The 13,068-nt window shown below is 49.7% G+C and overlaps 1 protein-coding gene and 1 long non-coding RNA gene across 3 annotated transcripts; one reads left to right on the top strand and one right to left on the bottom strand.

Moving 5' to 3' along the window:
• Nucleotides 1–328: 328 nt before the first annotated feature.
• On the bottom strand, nt 329–8,432 carry LOC142834187 (aldo-keto reductase family 7 member A3). Of its 2 annotated transcripts, XR_012907517.1 has the most exons (8): nt 8,139–8,432; nt 5,010–5,197; nt 4,723–4,827; nt 4,413–4,509; nt 4,071–4,170; nt 1,702–1,831; nt 500–772; nt 329–402 (listed from the first exon to the last, which is right to left on the bottom strand). XR_012907517.1 is itself a non-coding variant. In XM_075946399.1 (7 exons), exons 1-7 carry the CDS (start codon nt 8,338–8,340, stop codon nt 611–613), a joined length of 984 nt encoding a protein of 327 aa, XP_075802514.1. In that variant the 5' UTR covers nt 8,341–8,432; the 3' UTR covers nt 329–610. The 2 variants fall into 2 exon arrangements, 1 of the variants encoding a protein (XP_075802514.1); XM_075946399.1 differs by having other exon boundaries at nt 329–772.
• Nucleotides 8,433–8,506: 74 nt separating this feature from the next.
• LOC142834191 (uncharacterized) lies at nt 8,507–9,757 on the top strand. The gene is made up of 3 exons (XR_012907520.1): nt 8,507–8,579; nt 8,858–8,917; nt 9,189–9,757. It is a non-coding gene; the product is annotated as an uncharacterized LOC142834191 (long non-coding RNA).
• The last annotated feature ends 3,311 nt before the right edge of the window (nt 9,758–13,068 follow it).

Here is a 13,068-nt window from a genome sequence, read left to right as displayed (position 1 = left end):
GGGTTGATAAGAAGACCTTTCAGCTTCTTCTTGCCTGTACTGTGCGTGAAGGATGGTGGTGGAAATTGCACAGCCTGCAAGCTGGGTAAGCTGATGCTGTAGATGAACGAGGAGACATCACCTGGGGCAGAGCTGCTGTCCACTGCTGTGTGGAGGAAGGCAATGCCTGGTACAGGAAGGATCCTGGGTGTTTTTCTGACTTGAGCCACCACCAAGCCCCACTGCTAGAGAGCAGGCCTCCCACGGCCTCTGCCCTCTGAGGACCAGGCACACTCCTGCACCCTTCCCCTGGACCCTCAGAAGGAAAGCAAGGAGTAAGCCACACGAATTTCAAAGAATAAGGCCACCAGGTCTGCTGCAGCCTGAGCTACAGCCATGGCAGGTTTTATTCAACAGGAGGTGGTGGGGAGAGCTCAGGCAGCTCTCACACTGAAGAAAACTGGGTGCAGAGCAAGGCAATAGAAAGAAACAAAACAAAACAAAACAAAAACCATCAGAGATCTGGATGAGGAGGGAAACAGCAGCTGACTCAGCTCACAGCCCAGACTAGCCAGGCTAAAACACAGCCTGACAGGCAGTGACCTCTACACCTCCCCAAGTCAGAACCAGCTTAGCGGAAGTAGTTGGGACAGTCATGGGCAATCAGGTCCCAGGCTTGGTCAAAGGCCTCCACAACAGCTGGCTCCAGGGGCCCTTCTTCAACGCAGGTCAAGTTCTGCTCCAATTGCTCCAGACTGGACATGCCCAGAATGACCGCATCCCCATGGGCGCCCTGCAAGGGACATACAGATTCCAGCACACATCTGCCATTTCATCGACTCATCACCCGCCCCTCCTGCTCGTAGCTTGCTGAGATTTAAAATCTGTTTTCACTTGAGTATTGCTTCTAGGAGAAATGACTACTGCCTCCCAACAGCCAAGGTCTGCCGGACTCCTCTTCCCTGCAGGGCAGTTTGGGAAAAACTTAGATTCAGGCCTGATATTTACCAACAACTAAAGGGGCAACATTGCCCCAGAATGCCCCCACTGAAACAGGTTAAGGAGAAGAAGTGGGGACAGCAGGCAGAAAGGGATGCTCCCAGGGACACGGAATTGAGTTCTCTCTCCAGGGAGTGCTGAAGGGACGTTAATAAACAATTTTGTTTTTAATGTACGTTTCAGAGTCAAATCTATGCTGATTTTTTACACCATGGAGCTGTGGGACTTTAGCAAGGAAACCTTTTGCTCATATGGAGAACCAGTGTCTCCGTTTGGAAATGGAGATCATGGGAGCTGGAGGGGGATGGCTTAACCGCTAGGAGCAGTTTCTGCTCTTGAAGACAACCTAGATTTGGTTTTCAGGTTTTCAGTGCCCACATGATGCTGGCTCACAACCACTTCTAACTACATTCCCAGAGGATGTGCCACCCTCTTCTGTCTTCTGCAGGCACTACAAGCACATGTGGCCACCAGGCATAGCACTTACGCAGACAAAATAAAAATAACTAGCTCTTTAAGATAAACAATCCAGACTAGACCTCACACAGTCATTGGAACACAGTGAGGTAGGTTAACACTACCACATGTCACCAGCCTGGGAAAAGTTGGGCCAGAGAGGATGGAGTCACAGTGAAATGCACTCCCCACTGCCCAATTCCATGACTCTATTTCCCCCATCCAACTTCACAGCAGAGGCTGAACCACCAGGACCTCCTGGGCTACCTTGAGCAGTGAGTGATGGTACATCCACCGCAGGGCGGCCGAGGTCATACTGGGGGTGTTGGTGCCATAGCTGGATTTCAGAGCCTTCTCCACCAGAGCGATGCCCTTGAAGTGTTCCTCCTTCCAGTACCTGAATGGGTGGGAGACAGTGACATGGGGGTCAGTTTCTCAGGGGTCACTAGAGGGTGACCTAACCCCTGTATCCCTGAGGTGGCTTCTGTCCTCAGGCAGAGCTCTGCCCCTTCAGGATCTGAACACAGATAGATGCCTCCAAGGCCACTCATATAGGTTAGGGAGAGACACAAGAAGACAAGAATCAGGAATTTTACACGCTCGTCAAATGTTAATAATTCAGCGGCCGAAATGAGGACTCTCGGCTGTCACAACACACTTGGGAGCACTGTGTCACTCAATGGTGTGGCTAAAGTCCTGGGCTAAAGTCCTGTGGCTAAAGTCTGGCTTCTGTGGTTGCCTCCTTCCCTGCACTCACAGGTCTACTTCCTGAGGGAGGAACACTCTCCCTGTAGCCTGTCTCAGTGACTTCCTCAGAGCAAGGGCGTAGTGGGTTGCATTGTAAAGAATGTCACCGTGGTGAACACTACCAGGACTTGATTCTCTGGAGGAGAACCCTGGGATCTGACCGTGTGTGAAATGCAATGGTTTGTACTCCAGGCAGAAGGATCACAGACTGTTAGTGGGGGAGGCTGCAGTTAGGGGTTCTTTGTGGTTGCCATCTTGTTCTGAGGTGCTGAGCATCAAAGGCAAGGCATCCTCACACCAACCATTGCTCTGCCAGTGAGCAGCACACTCCCTACAGGTCAGGCTTGAATCAAGCCGGGTACACAGTCAGGCTAACACACTCTGCTCACTGCTTTTTTTTTTTAAAAAAACTTTATTTAACTTTATTTCATGCGCATTGGTATAATGATGTCAGATTCTCTTGAACTGGAGCTACAGACAGCTGGGAGCTGCCATGTGAGTGCTGGGAATTGAACCCGGGTCCTTTGGAGGAGCAGTTAGTGCTCTTAACCACTGAGCGATCCCACCAGCCCCTGTTCACTGATTTTAACTTTGGATTTTTCCAATCAAACCAATATCACAGCCTCCTGTAGGAAGCTTGCTTGCTGGGCCTTTCCTTCCCAGACAGAGAATACAAACAGCAAACGTGTCAGTCTATGCTCAGCAATGAACCTTGGAGACATGGCAGCTAAGATACCAGAGGGGAGGGAAGTGTAAGAGTTCCACACTGTGGCTGGACATGGAGACATACACATGTGATCCCACATCTCAGGAGGCTGAGGCAGGAGCATCACAAGTTGTACACTATACTGGGTCAAACTAGACCTCAAAAAAAGTCACTCGAAAGAAAGATCGAATCTTTGATAATTTTTCTTTTTTTCCTTTCTATTTTGTAGTGCTGGGAATCAAAGACAGAGCTTTGAGCACTCCATCCCAGGCGATAGGCAGGCCTTGCACTCGTAATCCTTCTGCCTCAGTTTCCCCAGTCAGAAACATTTTTAGTTACCTAAACTTTGGAGCAGAACATTGTGAGAGACACTAGGAATCCTAGCTCATTGCCCATGTATTGGTGGCACCTATAATCCCAGTGCTCAGGGGGCAGAGGCAGGAGGATCTCTATGGTGAAGGACAATCTGGTCTAAAGGGTTAATACCAGGACAACTATTGCTACACACACACACATACAACACAGACACACATATACATACATACATACACACACACACACACACACACACACACACACACACACACACACACAAACCCTGTGTGGGGAAAACAAAAATAAATCTCCTAGGTTGTTATGGGAAGGCATGAAGATCAGGAGTTCATGGTCAACCTCAAATACAAAGCAAGTTTGAGACCAGCATGGATACACAGGATTTTGACTCGAACTAAAAAAAAATAAAACAGAAAGGAAGGAAGGAAGGAAGGAAGGAAGGAAGGAAGGAAGGAAGGAAGGAGAAGGATGTTGCCCTGAACATTGTTCACCTATGACCACTTAAGACAACGATGACAATTTTACGAACAAGATGTCACAGGACTAAGAGTCATTGGGTCAGCACCAAGCTCCAGGCTCCCCCAAGTCCATCTGGGGTTGTCCTCTCACTGTTGGTAGTGGAAGAACTTTTCCCAAGAATCACACACAGGGTAACAGTGTACAGACATCAGGCCATGCCTATGACAATGCAAGAACATCCCTCCAAGGCCCAGATCAGCTAACATCCAGAGTCTTAGGGCTGAAACCACAGTGGGCTGGTCCCCAAGAAAGCAGCCTCAGGGATCCTCCCTCCAACCAAGGAAACCTATAGCACTTCTTTCCCAGACACTGCCCCATTATCACAGCTCACCGGTCTCTGTAAAGCTGAGCAAACTGATTCCCAAAGAAGCGGCTATCAGGCTGCTTTCCATCCTTGTCCGGGTATTTATACCTGCCAGTCAGCAGGCCACCTGTAGGAAGACAGAAGTCAGAACCTGATCCAGACTCCTCCCAGAGACAGCCACGTCATTCCCTGCTAGGAATTGGAGAATAGGAGGGAGCCTGGAATGAGGAGATCCAGGAACCCCTTCTCGAAGCTCCAGACTTCCCAGGTCTGAGATGGCCTCCACCAGGCCGTCAATAGGAGAAACATAGGCCAGACATGTCCACCCACCCACACATCCACATGGTTGTTCCCCATGAGAGCCCATACCAGCCAATGGGTTGAAGGCATAGAATCTCAATCCAAAGTGTCTGAGACAGGGGAAGAGCTCCTTCTCCACCTGCCGGGTGGTGGCATTGTACATGCCCTGCAGGGAGACATTTGGAGAGAGAAGACTTGTCATCAGACACTAAATGTATCTTCCTAAATCCATCAATTTAACCTTAAGAATCCTAGACCTTGAAAATCAGGGCATCACACAGTGCTGTCGGCAGGTCTCATGGCTATGCCAAAGATCGAGACTCAATGGAGCCTTGGACCCCAAAGTCTGGATGGTCCTAAAACACTAGATTCCTCTCACCTGGTACACAGTTGGCACGATCCAGCCATTTTTCTTGCAGAGGGTACAGATCTCAGCCACTTCCCAGGAGGCATAGTTGGACAGGCCAAGCTCCACAAACTTGCCCTGCGGGGGAGAGACTCCATCAGAGCCCAGCTCAGTCCAGGAGACCAGGAAGGGGGGACTGACTGGGAGGGCAGCCTGGAGTGAGGTCTGTGCCCGCCCTGTGTTGCCAGCACTCACTCCCCCAGCAGGGTCAAGTTGGAAAGGTCAGAGAGCATCTCCCCAAGCTCAGGGGCCACACTCACCTCCTGATGCAGCTGGTGGCAGACCTGCAGTGTCTCCTCTATAGGGGTGTTGTGATCTGGCATGTGTAGGTAGAAGAGGTCCACCCGGGGACACTGCAGCCGCTTCAGCGACGTCTCCAGCTGGAACCGGACATCATCAGGCTTCAATGTCTTCCCAAACATTGGAATAGCCTTGGTTGCAATTTTCACTTTCCAGGGGGGAAACATGCAAGTTGAAGTCACTTTATCAAACATAGTATCTACTGTAACAGTTGAGGAAAAGAACTGGGCTGGATATGGTGGTGCCTGCCTCTGATACCAAATCTGCTGGTGTGAGGAAAGAATCAGGAACTAAAGGTAGGCTTGTCTACACAGTAGAAATCTAGTTCTATAGGAAAGTCTGTATCCAAAAACCAAGAGAGGGCAAAGGAGGGATGGAGGCAGAATGAGGGGAAGGAAAGAGAGAGAATTAAGAAATATACAGACAGCCGGGCAATGGTGGCGCACGCCTTTAATCCTAGCACTCGGAGGCAGAGGCAGGCAGATCTCTGTGAGGTCGAGACCAGCCTGGTCTACAGAGCTAGTTCCAGGACAGGCTCCAAAGCCACAGAGAAACCCTATCTCGAAAAAACAAAAAAAAATATACAGACAGGCAAAGGCAGAGATATAATTGGGTTCAATTTGTAGCTGTGCCATTTATTAGAAGCTGTGACCTTGACTAAATTGAGTGTTCCTTGATGCTGCCAACTGTAAATGACAATAGGAGTGATAATGGCTTACACAGAAGCCCTGAGGGTTGACAGGCATAACTGACAATGAACATGAAGAATGGTTGGTATTCTCGCTGTGACAATTACCTACTGGGCACCTAGGTGAGCCAAACCAGGCACTGGGGCTGGTGGATGTAACACCCGATTTGGTGTTACACCCTCGGTACAGTTCGCGCGCCACTGTACCGAACGCGAGTCGGGCAAGGGCCTGGAGATTGAAAAGAAGACACAGAGAGACCAGGGTCATTCGGAAGGAGATCAGCCGAATGCCACTTTATTCAGCGTTGGGGGAGTTTTTATCTACCTGACTGAAGCACAAGGATCTCCGCCCAGGCAGGTGGGAAATTACCATATTATCAATGGAATGAATGCCCGGCAGCTAACCACAGGCGGGGCAGGCATAGCACAGAAACACACAGGAAGCTTAGCTGATAGATTATAAACTGTCCCCACAAATGCACCACAGGAATAAGGGAGACCAGGGCCCTACAGGTGGATGCAAGGACCTGTGCTCAGGGCCTTGGAGTGTACAGGGAAAAACTTGAGATTCCACAGGAGGAGAGCAGCAAGGCAGAGGCTAGCCTGGGGTCACAGGAGTTCCTGAGAATCTCATCTGAGTGTCTAGGGTAAGTGAGAAGCTAGCAAACTAAGAACAATAAGGTACTTGTTCACAGGGAGGAGGGTTTTAGAAACCATGAGAGAAAAGGTCTGGGGTGAGGGACACGGGGATAGAGACGGTCCCATAGCACCCCACTTGGAGTCTGGAGATTAGACCTGTGTTTGTGGGAGGGGGAGTCTCTGAATGCTTCTAGTCCAGAGCCCTGAGGTCATTTCCAGATGTTTTGTAAGGTGACCCTGAGCGCAGCATGGGCTATGGGCATGTGTGATTACAGTTTGAGAAGGGTGTGGAAGAACCGGGGACAGAAATGGCCAAGGCTTTGCTGAGAGCCTGTGAGAAGGAAGGTCATGGCCAGCTATGGACTCTGCCTGGGAAAACAGCCAGTGCTGGACCATCTGAGAGAGTCCCTGCTTCTCCCTGCCCTGCTGGAAGTCCAGTTGGATGGTTGGATGGTGGATGAATGGATGTATGATCAATGGGAGGATGGAAGGATGGAAGGACAGATGGACAGACAGGTAGATGGATGGATGGGTGGGCAGGCTAATGGATGGATGGATGGATGGATGGATGGATGCCTGGACTGACAGATGGATGAAAGGATGGATGCATGGATGGATGGACAGATGGACAGATAGGTAAATGGATGGATGGAAGGGCGGGCTGATGGATGGATGGATGGATGGACGGACGGACATGCAAAAGGCACTTTCCACACTTGAGAAGTCAGTTCAGCAGCCCAGGCAGTCAGTGGAGCCCCTGACACTCCCGAGTCACATACCTGGGACTTTCCATTCTCCCACCTCACTTGACCTTCCTGGTGGGACATCAGCTCCAGATCTGAGCTGTGGCTTTGGGCCAAGTAGCCCTGAACTCAAACAGGGGAAGGAGGGAGGGCTCAAAAAAGCAATTTCAATCAGGAGTCAGATCCAGGCTCTGGTGGTGGTAATGGCTAACGTGTATATGCCAGCACTCTGGAAGCTGGGCAGGAGTAGCCCAGCCTGAGCTACATGTAGATCCTAGGTTCGCCTGGGCTGCGTACACAGATCCTATCACATACTACAACTCCTCTTTTCACTGGGAGGTAGGCAGTAGATGTAGAAACAGCAGGGCACCGAGTGTAAGGGTCTGCTTCTGTTCTGGATCCCACTGTGCTGTGAATCCCAGAGTAGAACTCCACAGGGCAGTGGTCAGATTGCAATGGATGAGGAAGAGTTCCATACAGCATAGCAGCAGCCCAGAGAAGTGCAGTGCTGCCTGTAGAGGCTGAGGCAGGGGACTCAAGAGAGCTTCATTGCTCTAGGGCACTGATTCCTTTGCGGGGCTGCACTTGATCCTATGGCCTCCACTCTAATGGAGCAAGAGGTCTTGTTAATCAAAGACTCATCCTCTACACGATCCAGGGCCATTGGCAAAGGAAGAAATTGGTCTCATCTGGGGTGATGGTGCTGAGCAGGAGTCCTGGAGATCAGGTGCTCCCCGGGCACTTGCTGGCAGTAACCCAGAAAGCAAACAAGGGCTAGCTACATGGGTCCAAGTTGGACCAGAGTTAGGCACACAGTGCTAGGAGGATCCTCGGCTACTCTTTCAGAAGAAGGTGTGGAAGGAGACTGCCAAATTGAAAGCTAGATATGCCTGAAGAGTTTGCGTGCCTGAAGTGCAGTTCTCAGAGCCCTTGTGTGGACAAGGGGAGACCAGGGCTCCAGACAAAAGGAGCCAGACAAAGCTGTCCTGGGTCAGGGAGATGACAGATTTGACTGTTACCTTTGCAGCCACTGCGGCCCAGTCCGAGCCCTAGGCCTCCCAGGATTGTCTCTGACTGGCCTTCCCCATACACGTAGGCGGTGTCGATCTCAGTGTGGCCACGCTTCAGGAAAGCTTGCACCGACGCTGCGCTGGCGGTCTGATCCATGCGGCGTCCCATCTCCATGGCACCCAGCACAGTGGCGGGCCGAGCAGACGACATGATGGCTCTGGTAGAGGTGGAGGAAGGTGAAGGATAAGAGAGGAAGGAGGATCCAGGAGTCTGCAGCTCTAGCCTGTGCAGAGGTGCATTCAGCTTTAATAGCAGGTCGTGGTCACGCCCATGGGGCGGAGCAAGCAGCCTTGGAGCAGGTTTGTGCAGGCTGGTGTGAGGAACTCTTTAAAGCTGGAGACCCTCTGTACACGTGCTACAAAACCTGCACCAATTGTCATCCCCTGGAGGTAGGTGGTCGGTGCCCATGAACTAAGGTGCAGGCAAACCCGAAGGTTGAAGCTGGCATCCCTCTCCGTTGTCTCTGCCCCTCTGCCGAGCCTTCCTGTGTCTCTGTCTCCTCCTCCAGGCCTTAAACCTCTGCACTTGGGAAGGGAGACAGAGACAGGAAGATTAAGAATTCAAAGTTAGTCTGGGTTGTCAAAGACCTTGTCTAAAATAAATCACTTGATAAATGATTTGAGGTTGAGAGCATAGGTCACTTGTTAACTCCTCTCTCCTGTGACAGGCCTCAAAGGTCGAGGAGCAATGAAAAGGGCCGGAACTTTCACTGAAGTGTTTACCAAAGGTTAGTGACAATGATTCAGCAGTTTATTCTTCTGGGTTTTTTTTATAATTAAATGATATGAAATTCTATATTCATACAAAAACCTATGTTCAAATGTTTCTCTGTTATTTTAAAAAATTACACACACACACACACACACACACACACACACACACACACACACACACATATATGCATTTCTAAGAATCTCCTGTATCTCAGGTTGGCCCCAAGTTATTATGTAGTTGAGGATGATCTTGAACTTGTTGTTCTTTTGTCCACACCTACTGAGTGCTGGGGTGACAGGTGTTGGCAATCTCACCAGGATTTTGTGACCATGGAGCCCTCTACCAACTGAGCCATATCTCCGCCCTCAAGGAGACTTTAGAGTTATTCACTTGGAAGTGGCAGAATACAAAAACAATCTGATGTCCCTCTGGGTAGAGTGGGCAAAGGACTAAGCTGTGAACCCACGGTAGCAGAGGAGTCTCAGCAGGTGGAAGAAGCCTCGGGGTCACACGCGTGATTCTGTGTGTGACACTGCTGCAGAGACAACTCCACGGGGACAGGAAACAAGGACAGAAAGGTGGCTTGGCAGTTAAAACACTGGGGGCTCTTCCAGAGGACCAGGTGTGATTTCCAGCACCTACATGGCCGCTCACAACCTTCTGTAACTGCACTTCCAGGTGGTCCAGTGCCCTCTCTGGCTCCTCCTCTAATGCAGACCCCAGACCTTGGCAGAACTGACTCCATGATGGAAATTCCATTCAGCTTATAAAACTCAGCATGGAGACAGCATCACCTTCCAAAATGAAGCAAAGACCTAATCCCTCAGATTCACAGTTCTGGGATGTCCCTCACTGTACCCACTTTATTTTTTGTCTTCTGCAGTTCTGTTTCTGGCGTACACTGAAGAATGCCAACCCAGAATATGGTTTTAGTGCTTAAAAGCTCACCCTGAGAAAGGCTGAGGGCTCCACTGGGATTCCAAATGTCTGATGTAGTCTCTGACAGGCTAATAGAGTCTGTCTGTGGGCTTAAACCCATGTGTGAGGTGTTTTCTCTGGTGGGTACCCCACAACACTCCAGCACCAAAACACATACCATTGGCTTCCAGAATCCTCAGAGAGAGGAGGTCATGGAGAGCTGCGCTGGGGGATGGGACTGTATGTTGATTGTGGGGTGACTCAAGACTGTATGCCCAAACCTTTAGAGCTGTACACTACAATAGGTGACCTTGCCGAGTGTGATGGCTCATGTTTGAGAAGATTGCTGCCTGCTGGAGGCTAGCCTGGACTATCTAGTGAGTTCCAGTCCTTCCTGGGCTACAGTATGAGACCAGTCCTCCAAAACATAGAAGAAGGAAAAAAGATAATTAGAAGGCAACCACATCTGGGCTGTGTTGGCGCACGCCTTTAATCCCCAGCGCTCAGGAGGCAGAGGCAGGTGGGATCTCTGGGAGTTCAAGGACAGCCAGGTCTGTGAGTTCTAGGGTAGTCAGGGATGTTTCACCGAGAAACCCTTTTTCAAAAAACAAAAGAACAAAACAAAACAACAACAACAAAACAGAACCAACAGCCACAGTATAGGGACCCTGAACTCCATAGGCCAAGGCAGGATTAAACTGTCAGGATTTCAGTGCCTGCCTGGGCAATCGGGTACCAGGCCAACCAGCGTTACATAGCAAGACTCTGTTTCAATTGTCCAAAGAGGAGTCAGGAGTGCAGCTCGGTTGGCAAAGCACTTACTTGTCTACCACACAAAAGCCTGGGCTTCTCCACACCACATGAGCTGACTGTGGTGGGCCAACACCCCCACCCACCATTTGGGATGGAGACTCAAGGATTACATGAGACCCTGTCTCAAGTCAACAACAACAAAAAATACCCAAGTCAATAAAAATCGGGGTTCAGGGACTATAGCTCAAGCACCGATTTCCTAAACTTTTCCCATTGGCCACTGCTTCTGATTAGAGAAGGTTTTATGAGACTGCAATCACATAATCATATCAGTATATAGAAAGAGGTGTCCTCTTCAAACACATGCTGATAAGCCCTAGAGAAGGTCATGGAAGCTGGGTATATGGAGTCATGCTCGTCACCCCAATACTTCCCACAGAGTCAGGACTGGGAGCTCAAGGTCATCCTCAGGGGCATAAAAAGTTGCAGGTCATCTGGGCTCCACCAGAGCCAGTCTCAAATAATAATAATAAAATGTAAAACAAAATCTTTGAAAATAATTATTTGGTAACAAGCAATTTTACCATTCATTAAAGAGTATGCTAATGAGTTAGATTATTGCCAGGTGGTGGTGGCGCACGCCTTTAATCCCAGCACTTGGGAGGCAGAGGTGGGGGATCTCTGTGAGTTTGAGGCCAGCCTGGTCTACAAGAGCTAGTTCCAGGACAGGCTCCAAAGCTACAGAGAAACTCTGTCTTGAAAAACAAACAAACAAAAAACAAAGAGTGAGACAGATTATCTTATTTTGGTCGACTATTGGTACTCCCCTTTCTTTCTTTTCTTCATTTGGTTTTTCGACCCAGGGTCTCTCTGTGTACACTAGACTGACTTGAAACTAAGAGACCTGCCTGCCTCTGCCACCCGAGTGCCTGGGGTAAAGGAGTGCGCAAGCTGCACAACCGCCACCCGGGAAGTCCTGTCTTTTCAAAAAGGTGGAATGGTACATTGTCTGGGACTCTGAGTGTCAGCCTCGGTGTCCCTTCAGGGTTCAGAAGAAGACTCACAGCAAGCACGGGACTTAGATCTGAGGGCAAAAAGATCTCTGCACCATGTTCTTTCCTGCAACTGTTTCTCTAATCTTCTCCTGCTTGTCCTCCTGTTCTGTAATGTTTCCAGTTTATGCACACTCAAAACAAAGGCAATTCTCTGAGCTTGGACGTCCCCTTATTTTTGAAGGTCCCGAATGTGATCTATATGAAAGACTCCTTTCCTGACTGCATATCCTGCCAAATGGAGGGTAGCCGCAGGGAGGCAGCTTCTGATGGATCTCAATGGAGGATAGCCGCTGGGAGGCGGCTTCTGATGGATTTCAGGGAACAGAACAGAGATTAGACCGTGGGAACCAAGGTTATTGACTGTGTGACTAAATTTCCCACTGGAAGTCCCGCAGAGTTGGGAGTGATGACCCAATAGGCCAGTACATGGAAAAGAATTGGGTCCAATGATCCATACTCTGTTGAATCATACACCAAGGGAGAGTGCTTATGGCTTCACAAGAGATCCCCTGTGAGAATCAGTCACCATGCAAAAGATGGTAGGCCGAGCAAGTGCCCTGCGAACTGGGTTTGCCTCCATCAGAATGCATTCGTTCTGGTGGGTCTGTCTGATCAGCTGATATCTCACTGCACGATTCCTGCAGACCGCAGCAGTACACGTTATTCCATAGCGGAGCCTGGCCATTGGTAGCCTCTGCACCATGCCCTATCGCAGGAAATGGTCCTGCCTCAGCCAGGTTAGGGTTACCTTTGAGAACACTCCCTCAGCAGGACTGAGTCCTGCTGCCACACTGCAGTAAATCAAGCAGTCAGCCCAAGGAACTAAGGGCCCCTGGTTTATGCAAGGAGACGTATTTAGGGATTTCTGGGTCCAGCAGAGACAAGATCAGTTTAAGTTTGTCTTCTTCTTAATCTGCAGGCCTATGGGGTTGTTCCCATTATGCCCTCCTGCCTTGCCTATTGGGAGTTCTACCAATCAGAAAAGGTATTAGGTCAGGCAGTGGTGGTGCACACCTTTAACATTTGGGAGACAGAGACAGGTGGATCTCTGTGAGTTTGACTGAGTTCCAGGACAGGTTCCAAAAATACAGGGAAACCATGCCTCAAAAAACCAGAAAAAAAAGGGGGGGCTGGAGAGATGGCTCAGAGGTTAAGAGCACTGACTGCTCTTCCAGAGGTCCTGAGTTCAATTACCAGCAACCACATGGTGGGTCACAGCCATCTGTAATGAGACCTGGCGCCCCCGTCTGGCTTGTGGGCACATAAGGAAGGAATGCTGTACACATAATAAATAAATAAATATTTTAAAAAAAGAAAGTAAAGGAAAGCTTTCTGATGATAACCAGGTGTCCCCAGTGGATAAGGTTCCTATTGTGCCCTCCTGCCCTGTGTACTAGGGGTTGTACCAATCAGAAAAGGTTTCTGATGATAACCGGGC

Source organism: Microtus pennsylvanicus, chromosome 13 (assembly GCF_037038515.1).
Source record: "Microtus pennsylvanicus isolate mMicPen1 chromosome 13, mMicPen1.hap1, whole genome shotgun sequence".
Taxonomy (NCBI): Eukaryota; Metazoa; Chordata; class Mammalia; order Rodentia; family Cricetidae; genus Microtus; species Microtus pennsylvanicus.
The sequence above is the reverse complement of the archived record's forward strand: the minus strand, read 5'-3'. Positions and strand labels throughout refer to the sequence as shown.

What these genes read in the sequence shown, in the direction of transcription:
- LOC142834187 (XM_075946399.1), bottom strand. Translation starts at nt 8,340, where the DNA reads ATGTCGTCTGCTCGGCCCGCCACTGTGCTGGGTGCCATGGAGATGGGA. An exon ending in TCGTGCCAACTGTGTACCAG is followed by an intron (nt 4,510 to 4,722) that starts GTGAGAGGAATC and finishes GTCTCCCTGCAG; the next exon opens with GGCATGTACAATGCCACCAC. An exon ending in TGCCTTCAACCCATTGGCTG is followed by an intron (nt 4,171 to 4,412) that starts GTATGGGCTCTC and finishes GTCTTCCTACAG; the next exon opens with GTGGCCTGCTGACTGGCAGG.